We start from the raw sequence: 23,181 nt of genomic DNA, 5'->3' as shown, positions 1-23,181 counted from the left end.
ATTTTATTAAAAAGCAGCTTCCTTCTTTCAGAAATCTAAAAGCTTTACAGGCCCTGGAATAATAGTCAAATATGCTCACAAAGCATCTGTACCAAAGGTCTGGCTTCTCAGAGGGAACTCCCACAGGAATCAGGAACTGTTCACCAAGCAGGGTTCACTGGAACAGAAGGAAACAGAATCATCTTGGTGGCTCCTCTCCCATCTCTTCTTTCACTCAGGACAGGAAAGGAAGAAGGGAGAGGAGAAATCTACTTGTCACTTAGAATTTCTGAGTCCATTTGCAAAGATCTTATAAAAAACTTTAAGTTATTACTAGAGACAATCCTGTGTTAGTATTATCATCACCATTTTTTCAAAAGAGAGAGAGAAGAGGAAATGAGTAGCCAGAGGTTCAATTAGCAAGGAGCCCAAGATTAAACTCTCCTGCCCTTGTGACACCTGGGGCACTTCTTACTTCTGTGGGTTCCAAGTACATTACCATTAGATTTAGTACATGATAATACCTCACCATATTGGAAGAATAGTTTGAAGAAAGAACAAATCACAATCACTCTTTGTCTAATAATAAATCAAAATTTCATCATAAGTGAAATACTTCAGAAAGTTTTTATTCTATTGGAATTAAAAGATTGTTTGACATCTGAACAAGAATTCTCATCCTTCTGTGACCTTAAAAGTCTCAATGGTAACCTTTAGGTTAACTGGTGAGCACCAAAATATGCAGGGATTTTACAGCACTGTCTCTATAAATGTCTTAGACTCCCAATATGCGCCCTCAGAAGAACCAAGGAACAGCCCAAGAATCTGACACGGTGCTGAACCTTCACCAGGGCACCTGAGAGTGAGCTTCTGCCTTTTCCCAGGGTCTAATTTCTGGGGTATCCTTCTAAGCAGACCAAGTGAGAGCACATGCTCGTGCAGATCTATGATTTACAACAGACAGTGACTGACCAGAATCAGCAGAAGAAACAGCAGGACAGGTGCTCCCAGCAGTTCTCTCCAATGCATAGGCTTCAGTTGGTTCTTTTATACATGAGTCTTATTCTTCCTTTTAAGGACTTTGTTGGTGAATCAATAGTTCCAACCACTAGCTACTCTTCTTCAGCTCTTCCTTCAAGGTGAAGTTGATTAGCCCAACTCTAATAACTGTTACTGTTACTTAATCTGCATGTTTTTTCTCATTAAAATTCCATTACAATTACCATATGGTGTGTAGGAGTGCTACAAAGTTCTGCCTATTTTCTCTCTGTTTTTGTCCCTCTCTTTTTCCTTCAGATTAAAGTGACCTGTATTTCTCCTGAGCTTACTATCTGACACATTTGATACCCTTCCTTTCTCCTACATAATAAATTTCCCCTTCCTGCTCATACTTTCCAGTTAATCAGAGCCTGTACTGGTATGCTCCAGCCATGTTGGAGAACTGCTGATATAAATAGTAAAACCTTTAGGTTTAAAAACAAGCTACAAACAGACAAATCCAGTAAAATTCAACCTCTTTGATCTTTCCTTCCAGAATATCCATGGCAGCATCCTTCACCTTGTTTCCATTTTTTTTTTAATTGAAGTATATTGGATACACAATGTACATTAGTTTCAGATGTGCAACATAGTGACTCATACAATTCATAGGATTCATACGTTATGGTACGTCCACAAGTGTAGATGCCATCTGTCACCATACAACGCTATTACAAAACCATTGACTGTATTCCCTACACTGTACCTTACATCCTGATGACTTATTCATCCCATAACCGCAAGCCTGTACCTCCCACTCCCCTTCACCCATCTTTCCCATCTCCCCATTTACTCCCCATTTACTCCCCTGATGTATATATCAATGGACACCTCCATATCTTGACTATTGTAAATAGTGATTCAGTAAACCTGGGGTGTATGTATCTTTTCAAATTAGTGTTTTCATTTTCTTTGGATAAATACCCACTAGTGGAATTACTAGGTTTTATGGTATTTCTATTTTTAATTTTTTGAGGAAACTCCACACTGGTTTTCACAGTGGTTGCACCAATTTATATGCCACCAACAGTGCACAAGCATTCCTTTGTTTCCATTTTTCATCATTGTTACCCGGGCTACCATCCCTCTCTTCACTTAGACTAAGTCCTTGCTTCTGTTACTAAGTCACTATTCTCTGTCCATTATGAGGCTGGATGCTTTTCTGACCAGTGTCTCATCTTCTTCCCCCCATGACATTTCTTATAAGCAATAATATGAGTTGTTATAATGCTTAATATGGCTCACCACAATATACCCACTTCAAAGCCCTCTGCTTAACAATATTTGTGGAATTGAGTTATGACTCTTCTTTCTAGCCAATGAGAGACCACGTTTGTTTGGTATGGGTTTTTTTTTTTTTTTCCTGTATGTTCTAAAAGGATTTTTATTCACTTCCTAGATCTTGTTATTCTTAACTACTATTCATCCAAAGTCTTCTCCTCTTGTTTCCTTCCTCCCCTTTATCACTTGCAAAACATAATCTCACTAAATCCTTCCTTCTTAGCACCAGCTCCTGAGTAATATCCAACAAATATCCCTTGCTTTGTCTGAAAATCTTCTTCCTAAGCCTGGTTTCATTAAGATTCACTGGCTTTGTGCTGTGCATGCCAAGTGAGCTCAGTTCCAATTCTTTTCATGAAGAAACTCACTGTGTCAATCACTAAAAATCTCTATCTAATAGTATCAATGCCAAATATCATCTGTAACTTGGTGAATTGGCAAATGTAAAAATAGAAATTGCCCATATATTGTTCAAAGCTACTCAGAGAATAATGTCATAAAGGAACACTTAAATTTGAGGATGCAATTAGTGGTGGTTGTTTGAAATATGTCATTGTTTATATTATTATGTGCTTGAAGGCAAGAAATTTTCACTTCACTAAGTTACAGGAAAGTGACATGAGACATATAAATGGACGCCAACAAACCATACCTTTAGGTCACTTCACTTCACCTCCATTGTTGACCCTCCAAAAAATTGTAATTAGATCAGAGTAATGGACTGAGGCAATCAGGGCTATAGCTTTAGGAAGAAGAAAAAAGAAAAATTCTACTGTTTTCCCTTTGGGGTCACGGACCAGGGACCAGGAGTCCTGCTTCCCAGGCTTTGTATTAATGAAGCAGCAGAAGAAAATGGGATACACAAAGCTAAGATCAGGAAATAGTCAAGGGGAAAAGAAAAAAAACCTGAATCTGTTGAGAAGTTACTATGTGCTAGGTTGGCACTGTGCTGATACCTACACATTAAATATCACTGAATCCTTAGAAAACTCCTAAGAGATATTATTATTCCTTTTATTCCTCAGAGAGGAACATTCAGGAAGGGTTGGTGATGGGCACAGCTCCAACCAGACACATACTTCTCTTTCTCTGCTACGCGGACAATGGTTAAGAGCACCACTTAGCAGCTATGTGACCTTTAAGGATCCATGTGTGCATCAGCATCACCCCACAAACCCCAAGGCAGATCTGCCCCCACAAGTCTCAACGTCTCATCTGCCTAAAAAAGCCTCCCAACAGCCTCAGATGCACGGTCAATCTTGTTTTCATTTCTTTTCTTTCCCAGTTTGTTTTATGAAGGCAACAAAGGGCCCCCTCAGGCAAGGCTGTGTAATTTGTGGGGCCCATTGGAGAATGAAAATTCAGGGTCCCTTGTTGAAAAAGCAAAGAAAAAATGCCATTAAAAGGTAATGAGAGGGGTACCTAGGTGGCTTAGTTGAGCGTCCAATTCTTGATTTCAGCTCAGGTCCTGATCTCACAGTTTGTGAGTTCCAGTCCCACATCATGCTCTGCACTATTACGTGCTTGAGATTCTCTCTTCCTCTCTGCCCCAACCTCTCTCTCTCTCTCTCTCTCTCTCTCTCTCTCTCAAAATAAATAAACTTAAAAAAAAGGTAATGAAAGCACTTCTTTACCTCAGTGGTCTCTCAACCTTTATGGTGTCTTTTAGTTGCTATTTATGTCCGTTTAAAATGCAAATATAAAACCATATAATTCATATGCAGAATCACCAAAATTATGCAGTTGGTATTTTAGAGCTTATGCCTGCATGTGTATTTCTTTCTTGCCAGAACTCTAGAGAAGCTGCACAAAATTAAGTCAATTGTCTTTATTTCACTTCTTGATACACCCACATTCTGTCCACACTCTTTCCCCTCGGCCTCCTGGTGTGTGAGGAAAGACTGAAAAGAAAGGTATCTATGGGCTTCCCTCTCTCTCCCGTTCCTTTGATGTCACCATTTTCAGTGTAAGTGATTAGCCAATGCAGAGAAGTAATGAAAGTAAGAAAGGAAGGCTAAGCTCCTTGGTCTTTCAAGTTTCTTAGATCACCATTGCCTTTCCATGCTGGAAGCAAGTTGTGGTTCAGGCTGTGTGCATAATCTCTTGGTGGGTCGGCAGCATCCCTACTCAGTCTTTAGAAGCAACACACTTACCTTGTACTCATTTTGAGTCTCACTGAACTCCCAGTATTGGGGGGATTCTGTTTACAAACACTACATGTGAATGGGGTGGCAAGAAACAACAAACATGCATTTGCATGTATGTAATGCCTGTTTCCACTCATGCTTTGTTGTCACCTGGACCTAACCTTCAGCTCAAAGATTTTCAAAAAGTGACAACAGAGCATTAAAACAAACATGAGGCCCTTCTGAACACAAAGCCCAATGTAACAGATGGGTCATGTGACTTGGCCCTCCTAGAGTTATTAATATTAGTCAGGCTTCATAAACAGATGGAAAGGCTGTTAAAAATACACACACACACACACACACACACACACACACATTCACACACACACACTTCCAGGACCTAGCACCAAAGATTCTCACACAGGGGCATAAGGTAAGTCTAGAATCTATTTCTGGGTTTTTTTTAAGTTTATTTATTTATTTTGAGAGAGAGAGAGAGAGAGCATGAGCAGGGGAGGGGCAGAGAGAGAGGGAGCCCAACGCAAGGCTCAAACCCACAAACCAAGAGATCATGACCTGAGCCTAAATCAAAAGTCAAACACTTAACCGACTGAGCCACCCAGACATCCCTAGAATCTATTTCTGATGAGCTCCTTGAGTGATTGTGATGGACTTCCAGGTTTGCAAAAAATCACCCTAGAGCACTTCCAACTCCCTGAAATAACGTTCACCTTTCAGGCACCAACAATGGTAGTTAGCTGCTTTCCTTTCTCTTACCTACACATTACCCACCATTAAGGATTACAACTGAGGAAAGGTCCAAAGGGGAAGATGTGTCAGAGAAAAGGAAAACAACCCTGATGGCCCCATCGTATGTAAATAAGATGCTATCATCTGCTTGACAGTTTGATTAGCTCCCTGGCTACACTTCTTCCTACCTGTTGGTGCATCCCTACTTGTATTCCCTGGGACATGGCTGTTCGCATAATGGCTGCCCCCATGCTGCTCCTCCTCTGATCTCCATGGCACAGGAGAGAATTTTCCCATCTCCTCCCAGCCAGGCTGTGAGGACCTGGAGGGTCATGTTGTACCTGGCATGATAGAGGCTTTCCATGACTCGAGGAAGAAGAATGGCAACAAGACAGAAAAAAAGAGAAGGATATGGCTCAAATAAATTACGCTCCTACCACCAGTTCCATTGGCAAAATACCGTCTCCCACCCAAAAATCTGAACAATTGAAAAGACAATTCAGATGCCCACTAGAATTCCTCAAAAAGATCCCTATTCACAGCCCACAGAAAAGTGTCTTACAATTCTGTCTTCAGCCTTCTTTCCCTGTGTCTTCTAAAGTCCAACTGCTGCCTGAAAGATTTCTCCAATCTCTAATTGTGGTTTTTCTCCAATTTCTGCCTTACTGCCTTCCTGAATCTGTTTTCTCCTGGGACTTCTTCCTATTTTAAATCTATAACCCAGCTAACCCAGTGCAACATTGCAGGTGGGAAGAAGTCACCTGAGAGAGGGAAAATGAGATTTGCTGAGTTCCCAGCATGTTTAGGCAATGATATGGCACTTAACACAGTGACTCTCAACCCTGGCTGCAATATTATACTCACCTAAGGAGCTCCCCAAAATAACCCAGCTCAGGGCCCATGGCAGACTCATTAGAAAAGCACAGGTAGAGTTCAAGTACCTCTAAATAATATGTCTGTCTTCCACTTTCCAGTGCCTTAGGAAACCTGTCTCCCTAGGCTATCTGGAAACCCACACCCCTGCAGATCTTTGTCTCCTTTACCTTGCTTAGCCTAGCAACAGAAACCAAGGGAGCATACAGCCTATGACTCTTACAAATGTAGGAGGGGGGGATTGTAAATACTCACAACAAAATTCGTCTATGTTCAAGGACTCACTTCTGCTTTTTGCCCCATGATTAAACCTCTTACTTCTATCAGGCCTTAGGTTCTTCCTGCAAGCAGAAATCCTTGCCTCAGTTTCCCACCTGCAAACCTCAGTAATAAGGTTCACAAACACATCTTTCAGAAATTAGATGATATATTTGGGTCCCTCCTTCCTGTGGACAGATCTCTTGCCTCCACCTACCTTAAGAAGCTCTGCCTTGACCAATGGGTGTTCTGCTCACCTGCCAGAAATTACACTGTTAACCATCTCCAACCTTCCTAGTGCCACCAGACAATTGCCATGACCCTCCTCCAGTGCCTGATGCTGGATCTCTCCCAACCACCTGCCCCTTTTCCCATGGGTCTGTATGAGCTGTATTCTGAGTGTTCTGGTCCTGCATTTCACTGTTTTCCATGGAAGGTCCTGAACTAATGGAGAGAGAATGAGAAAAGGGAACACAAAAACATCCCACCTCTAAATAGTCATAGGGGAAAATGGTCAGGAGCTTTTGTAATAGAACAATTACGGCATATCCTGAGCAATTATGGAAATAAAATTTTCAAAACTCTCTTCAAATCATAGAATTTCAAAGCTGAAATCAGGTTATCTCAATCTTTTGAATCTTCTGAACTATCAGAGCAGTTCTAGTCTATTGTAAATTTCTATTTATTGTAAAGTGCACACTGAACTTCATTCAGACAAAAAGGAGATTTTAATACCAACTTTTTATGTATTGATCATTCCCCTGGGTTGACCAGAACCCTCATGGCTTCAAAGAAAAACTCTTAGCGTTCAGACAGTTTCTGGGGGTGTGAATAACAATATCCAGACGCACACATACCGGAGTGCCCTTGAGAGGCTAGATGTCTGTTATAACTTCTGTATGCTGTCTATACCTCAGAACGAGACAATAAAGCAAAGGTTACTAGACTCCTGAATTTCCTCTCAGTGAGTATGCCCCACACATCTTCTCATCCCAGGGTTGGACAGCGATGACTTCCTGGCCGTGGGTCTGCGTGAGGGCAGTGTGGTTTACACCTACAACCTGGGAGCGGGCACAGCAAGTATCAGCAGTGATCCCCTCGATCTGAGCCTTGGCATCCACACAGTCCGTCTGGGGAGGTTCTTCCAGATGGGCTGGCTGAAGGTAAAACGTCATCCCTTCATCTGTCCCAGAGACTTGCCCCGCACTATATATATCGTCGGATCTGTGCAGTGGAGACGAGAGGGGAACAGGTCCATGCTGCTTCTCCCTTGCAGTTCACAGACCTGTGCATACAGCTGAGCAGTAGAGGCATGCTTGCAACTAAGTGGTGTGGGGATTAGAAAGAGGGATGACTAACATAAATAAGGTGAGAGAGGGCTCAGGAAATGCTCCCCCCAAAAAGGTGATGCTTGAGTATAACTGCAAGTAAATAGGGGTCCAGAAAAACAACAGTGCCCAGTGTGGGCTTGAAGAATGCCAGTAGTTCATTGTGGTTTTCAGGTAGGGAGGAGCAAAAGAGGTGGTTAGTGTAGACCAGATATATATTATAAAAGGACTTAGATGTCACGCTAAGAAGTTTAGATTTTTATCAAGAGCTATGGGGAGCTACTGAGAAATTGAAGAAGGGGTTTGGGTACCACAGTCGACTTTTTTTGACAACTGACTCTGGTGATTGTATGGAGAATGGAAGGGGAGGGGGGCAAGGCTAGATGGAGGAAGACCAGTGGGATGCTAGTTCCTAATCTTTGGAGAACTGTGATTTTGATTGAAATGCAAAACCATGACTGCTATATTAATATATCCATGGTAACAGACACCAGCAGAGAAGCAAAGAATACAGTGGTGAGGTGTTTTTTATTTTTTCAAAATTCAGGTATTGTGAATTTTTCATGCCAAGTTAATGGAAAATAACAAAACAGTAGCTTAACAGTTCACCCAGAGGAATTAATTCCTTTTCTTAATAGGTTTTGAATTCTTTTCCTTTTGAAGGTAGATGATCATAAAAATAAGTCCATCATCTCCCCAGGAAGACTGGCTGGTCTCAATGTCGTCAGTCAGTTTTATGTAGGTGGCTACAGTGAATACACACCAGATCTCTTACCCCATGGAGCCGATTTTAAAAATGGCTTTCAAGGTAAGTCTTGGATTGTTTTTACACTACACCTGCCAGTTTCAAATTTGGAGACAACAAAAAACTTTAACGAATATACATCTAGTTCCAAAACCAGAAATATGGGTTGCTTTTGAATCAGACTTGATCAAAGCTTGATTTTAAGGGAAAGCATTCGGACATTGTTTATTAGTTGCTTACTACCTACGTACTATGTGTTTAGTATGTTTCAATGAACAAAACAAAGGTTCTTGCACTCGTGAGTTTACATTCCAGTTGGGAAAAGGCAATAAACACTAAAAATGATAAGTAAATTATATAGTAGTATAAGGTGATAAATTCTGTGGAGGAAAAAAATGAAAAGTAGACCATGCTCTGGGGGAGGGGGGAAGGGGTATGGCTGATTTTTTTGTATAGGGTGATTTTTTTAAGTTTATTTATTTATTGAGAGAGAGAGAGAGAGAGCAAGTGGGGGAGGGACAGAGGGAGAGAGAGAGAGCATCCCAGACAGGCTCCAGGCTGTGAGCTGTCAGTGCAGAGCCTGACACAGGGCTCAAACTTCTGAACCATGAGATCATGACCTGAGCAGAAGTCAGTTGCTTAATGGATTGAAAAAGCCAGGTGCCCCTAGGGTGCTTTTTAATATAGGACAAGCAGGGTAAATCTCATGGAGTCACAGTAAAAATCGAAACTCCAACTAAATTTGTAATGTACTTGATGCAAAGATGAGAGACAGACTACAGCTAACTGATCCATACCACAGAGGCCACCACAAGTCAAGAGGATTAAGGGGGAACATTATGCTTGTGCAAATAATCATATTGCCTCAGTCCATCTCCCTGTGTTCAGAAAGGGAAGTAGACTCAGACCTTCTCGTACAAAGCTGATTCATAGTAGAGTTATAAGATAAAGACATGCTTTGAATTGTTGTAATAGAGCATTTGGTGAAAATAAGCTTTTTGATGTATCCTAGTCTCCGGATATTTGCTCAAGGAACTCTTTGTTATAGTGTTCTCAGCCACCCACCCATGACCAGCCTACTCTCCATCAGAAGTCAAGGTATAGGGACCAGGATGTGATGCACATCTCTGCAGGACAGGAGCTGCCATCAAAAACCACTTCAGGCACTTGGGTTCTCTGCCTGCCTGGCAGCATCCTTCTCCCCAGCTTCATGGACTTCCGCCTAAACACAGATGCAGGAGGCCATGTGTGTGAGACATAGGAAGGCAACACAGCCAATCCAGCATCATATTCCAATAAAATTAGTTCATTCTGCCAAGGCTCTCCAAGAAACGTTTTCTTTGAATATGCAATCAGTGCTGATTCTCCAAAGAGTGTCTTATAGAAGAGTTTAAAGCACATTAAGGCACTGTGCTCCAAATAATAACTCAACAGTTCTTCCACAGCAGGAGATAATCTGAAAAGGATTGCAAAGGCATAACAAATCAATCAGTTTTTACAAATACTATATTCAAGAAAAGGGATGGGTAAATGTGAAGAAGCACATCTTCCGCTCAGTGAAGTGGAGAACCTGTGTGTGTGTGTGGGAGGGGGTCCTCAAAACTTGTCATTTATTACAGACACAATTCTTACATAAATACTCTGGGTATAGCTTCAAGGATAAGAGTGTGGACTCTGAGACCCAACTTCCTGGGGATGCACCCAGTCCTTCCACCTACAAGCCTCATGACCCTGGCTAGTCACCACCCTGTGTCTCCCTGTGCCTCACCTGCACAGCATGGATTGTTCTGAGGTGGAGGTAATGGTGAGACAACACAAAATTGACACTGGTTTACAGCACCTACTCTGTGTTAGCAGTGATGACGGACCTGGTGGTGGGAGACAGCACAGCGCCAGTCAGACATTTCTTCTCTTTCTCCACTACACGGACAGTGGCTAGGTGCATGGGATCTGGACTCAATGCATCTTCAGATTCAGGCTCTGCTGCATTACAGCTACGTAACTTGTAGCCTGTTACTTAAACTCTTTGAGCTTCCATTTTCTTCTCTTTTCTCCTCAGAGGAGAAAAATATCTACCCCATGAGATTCTTCTGATTTAATCAGTTAAGTAAAATAATTATCTTAAGTGCTTCACTCGGAAACTGATACATGATAAATGCTCAGTGTATGTTTACTATTATTATCTCTCCATCCTGTTGTCATAGGATTTGATATTGTCAAATTTATTTATTTTTTTAATGTTTATTTTGAGAGAGAGAGAGAGAGCATGAGCAGGGGAGAGGCAGAGTGAGAGAATCCCAGGCAGTGTCCTCACTGTCAGCACAGAGCCCAAAGCAGGGCTCGAGCTCACAAACTGTGAGATCATGACCTGAGCCAAAACCAAGAGTCAGATGCTTAACCCACGGAGCCACTCAGGCACCCCGGATGTTGTCAAATTTATTGAAGTCCAGTGCTTCCTGGGGTTTTTCTATGTAACTTTCTCCCTTCTATTGAGATTATGAATTTTCTGCACACCTTGCTAATGAGAACAGAAGCTCTCATCAAACCTGTCATTTTCTCCTTAAGTATGATGGTGAGCCTGAATTCAGCATGCACACCGTAGGCCCTTCCTCTGACATACACGCTAGGATCACACACATCTGGAAGTGTGTTAGCTGCCATGATTCTCAGGATAGAAGTTTGGGGCAGGTCTTCTTGGTAAATGCCACCTAATCCAGCGTCATGGAAGTTCCATGAACTTGAAAGACCCTAATTTTATCACTTGTCTCTTGAATCCTCCCTTGATGTGTGCCTGGCATTCAGTATGTTCTGCAAATCATGGATACTTGTTACCAGTGTACCATAACAGCCAGATCACAGTAGTAACATTCATCTGTGAGTCCCAAAAGCTGAGTTCTACTGGCTGTAAAAAATGATATACGTAACTTTCTTCAAATGTAGATTTCTAGACCCTACTCCAGAACTACCTCATCGAAGTATCTATGATGGAATCTAAAAATTTGCATTTCAATAAGTCTGCCCAGATTTGGAAGCCACTATATTAATTAATCATAACAAAACAAATACAAAATTTCATGGAAAAATTTAATAATTAGACTCAGGTCATTGCATTTGTCTTTGGTGATTAAGTCACATGTTATAAAAGATTATATGATTTAGGCTTACATATTTTTATAAACACTAGTGATAAATGACTCTACTCCATAAGTTATCAGTCTAAAATACAAATCCTGGGGTTCCTGGGTGACTCTGTTGGTTAAATGGTCCAACTTTGGCCCAGGTCATGACCTCACAATTTGTGGGTTTGAGCCCCAAGTCAGGCTCTGTGCTGACAGCTCAGAGCCTGGAGCCTGCTTTGGATTTTGTGTCTCCCTCTCTCTCTGCCCCTCCCCTGCTCACGCTCTCTCTCTCTCTCTCTCTCTCTCTCAAAAATAAAAATAAATGTTAAAAAATTTTTTAATATTAAAAAAAATAATAAAATGAAATACAAATCCTTACTGTTGATAAAGCCTATTTGTTTTTGTTCTGGACACAGTTTATAATGAGCCATTATTTCCCTAGAACTTTAATATTTATGAAAATATTGAGTTATTTAATCCTTCTTCAGATTAATCTGCATATGCCATGCAGAGAAGGCCTTACTCTCTCACCTGCCTTAAGAATTCTCCCCTCCTCTCCAAAGTTGCATCTATTACAAAGCTGCAGGGCTTTCAGGCTGATGCATATGGGATTCAGCAGGTCCTGGAGTCTCCTGAAGCCATACATACAATTGTGCATGTGCCCAAGTGCATTTTTATGGGAAGAAGATCCATCGCTTTCACCCGTGTTCTAAGATCTGCTGCTTAGATCTTTTTAAATAGAAAGACCTATTTAATCATGATGTAGAATTAAAAGTTACTTTTGACTAGAGTGAACATGGGGAAATCTGTCTATTATTCTAGTGTTACAACATCTAGAGTTCATTGGTACAGGGATTACTAAATATTCATTACTCAGCTAAACAGACTGGACATGAAATAGATTCAGATTCATTAACAGCACTGTAAAGAACATGTTATTCCAACTAACAGTGCCCTACACTGTCAGTACAATCCATTTCTTGCTAGTTCAGCTTTCTCTCTCTCTCTCTCTCTCTCTCTCTCTCTCTCTCTCTCTGCCCCCCGCCCACCTCTCTTTAATTGCATGGTACTTTTCAAACCAGAACTCATAAGAGGGGAAAAAATGAGTTTACTGCAATAATTTACATATTATTTTACAGTCAAAATATACCACTTATGTGGAACCTAGCTCATTTTACTTTCCAATATACACCTGGCTTATGGCTTCTAAGTCTTTATTATAACTACTTTATCATTTGCAGGAAGTGTGTTATGAATAGTTGTTGTGTGGTGCTATACTAAGCAGATTATACTTTGCTATATTAATAAGACCGAAAATATACAATATGTATTCTACATATGGCTTCTACCATAATTGCCTGTAAATTGTATATATTGACTGACATGAACATCTGTCTGTAAAAGAAACACATTCAACTATTTGTATTAGCTAAATGTTTCTCCAAATATAGCATTGCATTGCCACGTTTTTAGCCAAAAATATATTTCAGCAGTTCTTCATAACAAGAGCATTTAATTTATCCATATAAAGGAGAAGTGCTTTTAAATGAACAGCTTCAGAATTTAATACTTATTATAGTCATTTAACAAGTTTTTTCTCAGTGCATGATTATAAAATTTTTTTTTCAATTTTTGCCAAAAAAGATAAACAATTTTATAAAGGTCGTAAGGGATTTGAGACAGTGAGGTAGACAGGATGGAATACGAGCCCTACTAATTGCCAGGGATCATACTGGCCAGTTTATGTATATCACCTTATTCCTCTTAATCTATAGATTATCAGATATTCTTGTCCCCAGTTTAAAAGTGAAAAGGTCAGCACTCAGGTTTCGATCACCGACCCATTATGTGGCAGAGATTGTAATTGGCTCCAGACCCACCTGACTCTATCCTGCACTTCCACTTTTGCTCTCTGCTCAGTGCATTTCGCTATGCAAAAAGCTTGGGAAGCCCTGCTTCGTTAATTAAGTTACCTGGTTATTGGGTGTAGACTCAGTAGCATTCATTAATTTCTTCATTTTGTACAGTGCTTTTTTGTGTAATAGCAGATGGCAGTACTTGGAGAAATAACAAAGGTTAAATCTGAGGAAGAACAATCACTTCTCTCACAATAAGAAAATATCAGCGCCTGCTGAGAATGGTGCTTGTCAGTGAAAATGCCAGTGAGAATTAAGTTGGAGAGTAAATTCTTGACCTTTCAAAACTGAACCCATCTTTTTCACCATGAGGAATTATTCCATGCTTTTAGCTCCTGAAAGTTTCAAAAGTAAAATCCAGTCCGGCCTTTCTTTTACCCTTTTAAAGACACTATTTATGGTTGATAACCATATTGACCTAAAAGTACTTTATAAACAAACTCTAAGTGCTAAAGGAGATGAGTAAAATTGTAATGCATTTCAGGATCCCAAACAGTTCCATGGAGAGTCTTTGTTGAACTGCCCTTTTTGTTTATATTTGCCTAATCTTGGTGTGTTAAAGATCCTTTTCCCTCCAGCTCCGAGTATAAATGACAAATAAAATAGTATATAGGTGAAGGGTACAGTGTGACGATTTGGTACACATACACATTGAGAAAAGTGTGCGCGATCAAGTCAACCTTGTGTGTGCGTATGGTGAGAACACATACAATCTACTTCCTCAGCAAATTTCAGGTGTATAATACAGTATTATTTACTATAGGCACATGCTGTACCTTGGATCCCCAAAACTTATCCATCTTATAAGTGAAAGTTCTCACAATTTAACCAGCATCTCCCATTTCCCTCACACCCCAGCCCCTGGCAACCACCATTCTACTCTGCTTCTATGAGTTTGACTTCTTTAGATTGTACATATAAGTAAGATCATACAGTCTACACCTGGCAAAGAACTTTCTAGGGATCTATGTAAAGACAAATCTCTGAGGGAAAAAAAGATAAATGCAACAACATAAATATTATAAACTTCTCTACATAAAAAATAGAAGCTTAACCATAAGCAAAATTAAATGGCAAATATTAAACTGAAGAAAACATTAACAATATATGACAAAGAACTAATATGCTCATTATATAAGGTCTTCCAAATTAATGTTTAAAGGGGTGAATTGAGAAAAATATTACACAATAAGCATATGAAAAGGAAAAAATACCAATGACTAATAAATTTATTAAAAGGTTTCCAACCCCAAGTAAAACCGGCAAAAGGGCATTTTATTATTTATTTCATTTTAAAATGAAACATAATAATCTCTTGCATTGTGGTAACTGTGAAGAAGCAGGCATTCCAGTACACAATTGGGGAGATACAATTGTGCGAAATATCTGTGACACTTGGGCACACTTCAGAGCATCCATACTGTTTGCCCTGGTTGTTTTACTGCTAGAAATTAATACTGAGAAAATCATTAGCAAATGCACAAAGATATACATATAATGATATTAATTATAGCATTATTTTTAATAGCAAAAAAGGTATAAATTAGTCAATTGTCCAATTGAGGTTAATTAAATATATAAAAGAATATTATGCCATCATTTAAAAATAGTTTATGCTATTAGGAAAGAGTTAGTGGTATTTATACTATACTAATGTTTGGAATACTATATGCAATATAATTTTTTTTTAATTTTTTTTTTTTAACGTTTATTTATTTTTGAGACAGAGAGAGACAGAGCATGAACGGGGGAGGGTCAGAGAGAGAGAGGGAGACACAGAATCCGAAACAGGCTCCAGGCTCTGAGCTGTCAGCACAGAGCCCGACGCGGGGCTCGAACTCACGGACCGCGAGATCATGACCTGAGCCGAAGTCGGCTGCTTAACCGACTGAGCCACCCAGGCGCCCCTATATGCAATATAATTTAATGCAGGATTCTGTTTTTGTTTAAAAGAAAATACAGCTAAGCATAGAAAAAATAGTGTGTATATATGTATATTAATAATTAGTGGTATATAATACATATGAAAGTGTGAACTATTGTCTTTTCTAGAGTGTTGATATTATAGATAATTTTTATTTTTCTCTCCATGCTTTTCTGTGTTTTTATAGTATTTTTCTCACCAATTGACATGTATTAGTTTATGTCAAAAAAATGTTGCTTTAAAAATGAAAAATAATTCTCCTCTTGTTTTGTCTGTTTCTTCCAGCTTTGTAATATGATGTATTTTTGCCTTTCTTCAAGGTTGCATTTTTACTATTCAAGTTCGCACTGAGAAGAATGGCCACTTCAGAAGCCTGGGAAATCCTGAGGGCCACCCAGATGCTGGGCGCAGCATTAGCCAGTGTGACGTTTCTCCTTGCAGTTTAATGAAATGCAGCAATGGTGGGACATGTGTGGAGAGTGCATCCACTGTCCAGTAAGTACGATGTTATTAAGAAAGAAACTTGCAGGTTATTTGCATGTTAAGTAGTATTCCACTCACACAAACTAGAAACACAGACTGATGCTCACATTTAAAATGTTTATCTGTTGGGGCATCTGAGTGGCTCAGGAGGTTAAGTGTCCAACTCTTGATTTCAGCTCAGGTCATGATCTTGTGGTTCATCGCTTCCAGCCCTGCATCAGGTTCTGCATTGACCATGTGGAGCCTACTTGAGATTCTTTCTCTCTCTCTCTCTCTCTGCCCCTACCCTGCTCTCATTCTCTCCTAAAATAAATCAACAAACTTTTCAAAATAATAAAACGTTTTTATGTCAACTTTATAGGTGTCTGGGCAACAAATAAAAGCAACTGGAAGAGGGTCAGAACAACATTTATGCCATCTTGTCAATTTTTTTAAACAATAAAAAGGAATAACTACATGTCATTCCAGACACCGTGGAAAGTAATCTTACATTCATCACATTGAGAGTGTTGTCAGAAATATATATTTGTTAATTTTTTTTAATGTTTTTATTTATTTTTGATACAGAGAGAGACAGAGCATGAGCAGGAGAGGGGCAGAGGGAAGGGGAGACACAGAATCTGAAGCGAGCTCCAGGCTCTGAGCTGTCAGCACAGAGCCCGACGCAGGGCTTGAACTCACGGAGTATGAGATCATGACCTGAGCTGAAGTCGGATGCTAACCGACTAAGCCACCCAGGCACTCCCAGAAATATTAATCATACAAAGGTTTTCTTATTGGGATTTGCTTTCATGTTGCATATTCATATTTCATACTGAACTCCTTCAGAAAGGGTCCTCTCTAGGTGGACCCTAGCAAAGCTGTGTGGTGTTACTTCTGAACTACTTTAGTATGAAACAAAACATGGACCTGTTGAGTGGGAAGAACAAAGGAATGTTGTCTTGTAAAGAACTTCCTTCATTGAGCATCTCCTCGGTGTGCAGGTAATATATGAGGGTGCTCTGGGAATATGCCAAATAAAGAAGAAGGAAGCACTCCATCCTTCAATTTCTTCCACTCTGGCTATTCAGTTTCTTACATCCTAGCTGTTCTCTACATGTATGAGACAACTAGAAAAGTGATCTGCCCACTTTTGTCCCACAGGACATGTCAGAAGGCATGATGCACTGCACAGCTAATTCTAGCTCACTGCAAAGCAATTCAGGAAATGGGATACCAGAATATCCCCTAGGAGACAGGAGTATAGATGAGCACACAGTCTTATAAAGCCTGAGTGAATCCCTTACCTCCCCTAAGCGTTCCCTTCCACCAACCTTCCACTGGAAAATAATCAAAAGCAAAGTGCAAAGTTCAAACAACTGCTAATTACAATGCACAGGGTTAGTGAGAAAACGCTTCTTGTTGGAAGAGAGGAGATTGTCATTACATCTTACTCTTTCTTACCCCAAACTCTCCAATGACTTCTTAGGACATGTAAAATAATACCTAAATCTTTGACCTTAACCAATAAGGCCCTATGTGGTCTGGCCCCCGCAGCCTCCTGGGCCTTCTCTCTTACTCCTCACTCACTGTGCTCAAGTCCAGTTAGCCTACTTCTGTCCTTAGAACACAGCTCATTTCTGCTTCTAGACCTGAACGCTGTGTCTTCATTCAGGGAGGCCCTTGCCAACAGTCTCCATTCGGCTACCTCCTTCTTATCACCTCCTCAGAAAGGTGCCCCCTTAGATCAACCCAAAACTATCCCTCCCTCTAATCATTCTCTATCACATCATCATATTTTACTTTCCCCATAATATATTATTCTCTAATTTATTTATTTGTTTGCTTGTTTGTATGTTGATTATTATTTTTCCCTAAACAATGGGTCTGAGCTGTCACTCTACCATTTTATCCCTCATACCTTGAAGAGTTACCTCTCATAGAATAGGCATTCATTAATTATTTGTTCAGTTAGTGAACCAATAAGTAAAATGTTCAATGAAAAAAGTAGAAGAAATCTTTATTCCAAAAGTTTTAAGCAAAAATGCAAATGTAAGGACAAGCAGGGTGACCCCATGATGGTCATGATAATGAAGCCAAATTGACTAAACAGAATATTTTAATTAATTAGCTATGAAAAATGGGACAGATGGAAGGATGGGAAATATACATGATGGATAACAGATTTGATTGTCCTCAAGAATGAGATATAAACCATTCCTGGACAGGAAAAAGTCATGGTAAAGACAGTCCTCTTGATACCCCTTTGCAGCATGGATGTATTGGGCAATCACTAGGAGACAGTTTTGGAAAATCTAAGCATATTATGAGGGGCCTGGTTCTAAGAAGTAACCATAGAGGTGTCTGGGTGGCTCAGTCGATTAAGCATCTGACTCTTGGTTTTGGCTCAGATCATGATCTCATGATTCGTGAGTTCAAGCCCTGTATTGGGCTCTGTGCTACTTAGGATTCTCTCTCACTCCCTCTCTGCCCCTCCCTTGCTTGCACATGCTCTCTTTCTCTTGCTCCCTCTCTCTCAAAATAAATAAATGAACTTAGACAAGAAAAAAAGAAAAGAAAAGAAAAGAAAAGAAAAGAAAAATAAAAGGAAGGGAGGGAAGGATGGGAGAGGAGAGGAGAGGAGAGGTGAGGAGAGGAGAGGAGAGGAGAGGAGAGGAGAGGAGAGGAGAGGAGAGGAGAGGAGAGGAGAGGGAAGGGAAGCCATAAAGGGGTGCCTGGGTGGCTCAGTAGTTTAAGTGTCCGACTTCAGCTCAGGCCCTGATCTCACAGCTAGGCTCATGAGTTCAAGCCCCACCCCCACCAGGCTCTCTGCAGTCATTGCAGAGCCTGCTTTGGATCCCCTGTCTCTCTCTGACCCTCCCCCACTAGCGTGCGCATTCTCTCTCTCTCTCTCGCTCTCTCTCTCTCTCTCAAAAATAAACATTAAAAAAAATAGAGGGGTAGCCATAAAAAAGGAAAGAATTAGTTTGAAGATATTGCAGAGATATATTCATGGTACATTATGACCTATTGCTTATGATTGTGAGTGCAGGGAGGGTCAATGGGGAGTCAAATCTAAATTATCAAATCCAAAACAAGTATGAAAAGGCTTGATGTGTTCTGGGATGTCCAAGACACCTGATGTGCTAAACAATAAGCTAAAAGCAAAAGCCCATGGAAGTACGAAGGACAAAATCTGCGGGTTGGGACACCACCCTCACAGAGTAATATACTTTGAATTACCTCGACCATTATGATTTTATTGTTACTTCTTTACAATTTCTAATGAAACCTTTAGGCTTGCTTTACAACTTATGCATTCTAATTTGCTCTACAACCAAGTTTAATTATTCAAAAGAACAAATTTACCTCACTTTATCTAAAGAAATGTCATTCTTCAGGTAACCTACTAAGTGTTTTTGTTATCTTTTAATGTGATAATAAATAAACTGATAGTAATAAAGAATGTGATAATAAAGAATGTAAGACAGTAAGAAAGCATGGGAAATTGAAGGCCCAAGTAGGAAATTCACTCTAATTCCTCACTATTCCATGTAGAGCAAAGGGCTTAACTGTTGCCATTTAAAAGCCACAGGTGTTGGGGCACCTGGGTGGCTCAGTCAGTTGAGCATCTATCTGACTCTTGATTTCAGTTCAGGTCATGGTCTCAGGGTTCATGAGATCTAGCCCTGCATTGGGCTCTGTGCTGAAGGTGCCTAGCCTGCTTGGGATTCTTTGTCTCCCTTTCTCTATGTCCCTCCCCCACTATCTCCCTCTCTCAAATAAACTTTTTAAAAAATCTAAATAAATAATAAATAAATAAATGCCACACGTTTTAATTAGAAAATATAGTGTCAAGTGTAGACAGACACCTAGAATTATTTGCAGATTATTTTGACTAATATACAGAATTTTCTTGAATTGTGATAGTAAAAGTAATACCATACAATCGCACGGCAGTTTTTGGCTAACAGAGCATTTTTTGCACACATTATTTTCATTGCTCCTAATCACACCTCCCAGGTCAAGGCAGACATTCTAGTCCCAATTTAATGGATGGGAAACAAAGCCCCAGAGACTGTGAGTGAATCAAAAGGATAAAACCAGCACCTTAAAAGTAGAACAGCAGGACCCAAAACCAAACTTCCTAGTTTCTGGGTCAAAATTCTCTCCAGAATCTAAATAATAAGAAATGAATTTAAAAGCAACTAATAATACAGGTAAGGTAACAAAAGTATTAAGTATCTCTTTATCTGCTGGATGTAATCTGTTCATTTATTTTTAATTTTTTTTAATCAAGTGTCTTCAGTGGACACTTCATATGTTCTCCAAATTGGGAAGTACCTTGCCTCGTAATAACAAAGACCCTGGGGGGTTCATAACCTCCTGTGTGGGTGGAAAGCGGGACCTTATAATCTCACGTGAGAGCTTTGACTTGAATAACAAATGGACTTGCTTCATGCTGACACATTTGTTTATAGGATTCTGAAAGCTTTCTTATCAAAATTGAGACCAATGTTTGGGATTTTCTTACGGAGATAACAACGAAATGTTTACCGTATTAACTACGTGTAAAGCACCGCCGTAGAGTCAGAAGTAGCTCTTGTGAGTACTATATAATAACATTAAAAGGACAGCTCCCTGAATTTGAAAGAGGTAAATTTTATGGTCTGTAAATTATTCCTCAATAAAGCTATTTAAAAATATTAAGGTTCCCACTCATGGACTTTCAGCTCTAGTGGCAGCATTTTACAGAGAATTTTATTCTTTTTGATAAGTTTTGTAATTCTGCTCTAATCTCAGTAACAAGAATCCCCTGTTTAAAAGAAGATGTTTTCTTTGTAATATATGCTTTTCCATGGTGTTTAAGAAGTTTTTCTCTATCTCAGGCTTTTAACTTTACATGGCTCTACACTTCTGTTTTTTTCCTGAAGCAGAGTACTATTAAATTGAATTTCTGGGTACCGTTCTAGGCAGATCAAAGCTAACGTTCAGTCTTTTTCTTCAAAATAACTAACACGCAAGATAAAACGTTTTTTAAATGCTCAAGAGGCAGGCCCCAACCCAGAAGCATAAATTTCATGGTGTTTGGAATAAATTTTAAAAGAAAAAATCTCAAAGCTGGTCAAAGCACCTTAACAATGCACAGCTGAATGGTACAAGTTTTTTTCAAAAAGAACTCAAAATGCTTCCTTTGGTTCCATGCATCACAGCCGGGAGTAGGAGGCGCCATTGGTACATACGGGGAGGTCTTGAGCCAAGGAAGGTGGGAGGGGGGGCCTGATATGGCTGGGACCGTGCTGGGGATTCTGTAAACCCCTAAACGCCTGCTTCTCTGCTCCATGCACGTCAGCATCCACAGATCCAGCTTTGTCCTAATGCAGTTTCTCCGATGAGGGTATAATAAGGCAGAGTTCATGTAAGGCCTTTATGCTCTTGGGATGAGCTCTGATGCAACAGAGAGCCAGTGAGCTGTTTCTATTGTTAGCAGCCAAGGATTTAAAAAAAAAAAAAAATTTGTTTAGTTGTAACTTATCTATGTACATGTGTTTTGTACAACATGTTTTTAAGCTGATTTTACTTCATTTAATTTGCACTTTGCTTGACCTTTGTTAAAAACAAGACAACAGGCCCAAAATGGAGTTGCTTATGCTATACCCCACATCACCAAACCCAGACCTGACTTAATTATGGTTAGGCTTTCCCAGAAATGGGATCTTAAACCAGTCACTCAGGAATTGCCTGATCAGCGCCAGTTAGACAATCTGCCTGATAGACCCTTGCCATCCCCTAGAGGGAAGTGACTTTGCAATAAACAGTCTGCTTTTTGGCCATCCTGCTTTCCTTATTCCCACCCCTTCTGCCTGTAAAAGTCTTTCATTTGGTACAGCTCCTGGAGCTCCTCTCTATCTGGTATATTACAGGCTGCCCAGTTCAAATCAAGTGTTCCTCAGATAAACTCAAAATTCTTTTTTTTTAATTTTTTTAATGTTTATTTATTCTTGAGAGATAGAGAAGACAGCATCCGAAGCAGGCTTCAGGCTCTGAGCTGTCGGCACAGAGCTCAATGAAAGGTTCGAACTCAAGAACTGTGAGATCATGACCTGAGCCGAAGTTGGATGCTTAACCTACTGAGCCACCCACGCGCCCCTAAACTCAAAATTCTTAATATGCCTCCGTTTCTTTTAACACCTGAAAGTCATCTTTTGGTGATGACTGAGAAGAATGTGAAGTGTGTTCCTTTAAGAAAAACACAGTTGTAGGAAAAGCAAAATTTACAAAAACAAGCTAAATATGAATATGAGCAGCAGTAAGTACAATTGGAGTTTGGAGAATGTGGATGTAAGAGGTGAAATGCACCCAAGATTTATACTAAGCTCATAAATGAGGCCTATTTACAACATAAATCTATCGCTGAGCACCAGACCTCACTGATCCTGCGTTTCCTGATTCTTTTTTGGCTCACAGATGTCTGAGAATAAGGTGAGATCTAAAAATCCTTTCCTCAGAAAAACAAACATACTAAGGACACACAAATCTGCATAAAATTTTGGAGGTTTCCAAATTCCATAGAGCCCAGTCGTACATGCTCCAGGGCCCCACAAACTCTCCAAATTAAGAATTCTTTGCCCATTTCGTCCTCTTCTTTGATTTCCAATGGCAGTGCTTCGTGCAGTCTAACCAGTGATCCTCTGCCGGACGGTACGACCAATCGTTGGCCAACTAGTACCCTGCTCCCTAAACTCTCCTCATTGTAGAACTTGCCAAAAATTACGCTCATGTCTCTTTCCTGCTCAACATGTTCCTTAGGCTTTCATCTGTTGTTCAAGGTGTATCATGGCCTGCTGTCACCCTCTCTGCTCCTGCTTTTCTCCCTGCTCATTATTCCAGAGAATTGTATGATTCTCTCTGGCCCCTCAACTAACACTCCCTCCCTAAGCAACCAGCGGGTGTAACCTGCCAGGTAGCTCACTACCTTGCATGTGGTTTTCTTCCTTTCCCTGTGACTTTGTTTTTCTCTCACTCTTGCTTGCCAGGCAGAATACCCCTTCCTTTCCTTGGAATTGCTTTTATTTTATTATTATTATTATTTGAGAGAGAGAGAGTACAAGCGGGGGAGAGGGGTGGAGAGAGGAGAGTACAAGTGGAGAGAGAGAGAAAGAGAGAGAGAGAGAATCATAAGCAGGCTCCATACTCAGCACAGAGCCTGACAGGGAGCTAGAATCCAGGACTCTGGGATTATGACCTGAGCAGAAATCAAGAGTCAAATACTCAACCAACTGAATCATCTGGGTGTCCCTCCTTTGAATTGCTTTTAGACTCTGTTTTCTAGAGACTACAAGTATTGGCCTTAACTTCTTACCTATAAGATGAAGGAA

At 40.1% G+C, this 23,181-nt stretch overlaps 1 protein-coding gene across 1 annotated transcript in view; it reads left to right on the top strand.

The window, feature by feature from the left end:
• Positions 1 to 23,181, top strand: part of EYS (eyes shut homolog) — a 1,768,122-nt gene that overhangs the window by 1,689,093 nt on the left and 55,848 nt on the right. Inside the window, 3 exon segments of the mRNA XM_042939126.1 lie at positions 7,305 to 7,471; positions 8,300 to 8,444; positions 15,661 to 15,835. Of these exon segments, the coding sequence (XP_042795060.1) occupies positions 7,305 to 7,471; positions 8,300 to 8,444; positions 15,661 to 15,835 (487 nt within the window).

Source organism: Panthera leo, chromosome B2 (assembly GCF_018350215.1).
Source record: "Panthera leo isolate Ple1 chromosome B2, P.leo_Ple1_pat1.1, whole genome shotgun sequence".
NCBI lineage: Eukaryota > Metazoa > Chordata > Mammalia > Carnivora > Felidae > Panthera > Panthera leo.
Note: the sequence above shows the minus strand (reverse complement) of the source record. Positions and strands in the feature narration are given on the sequence as shown.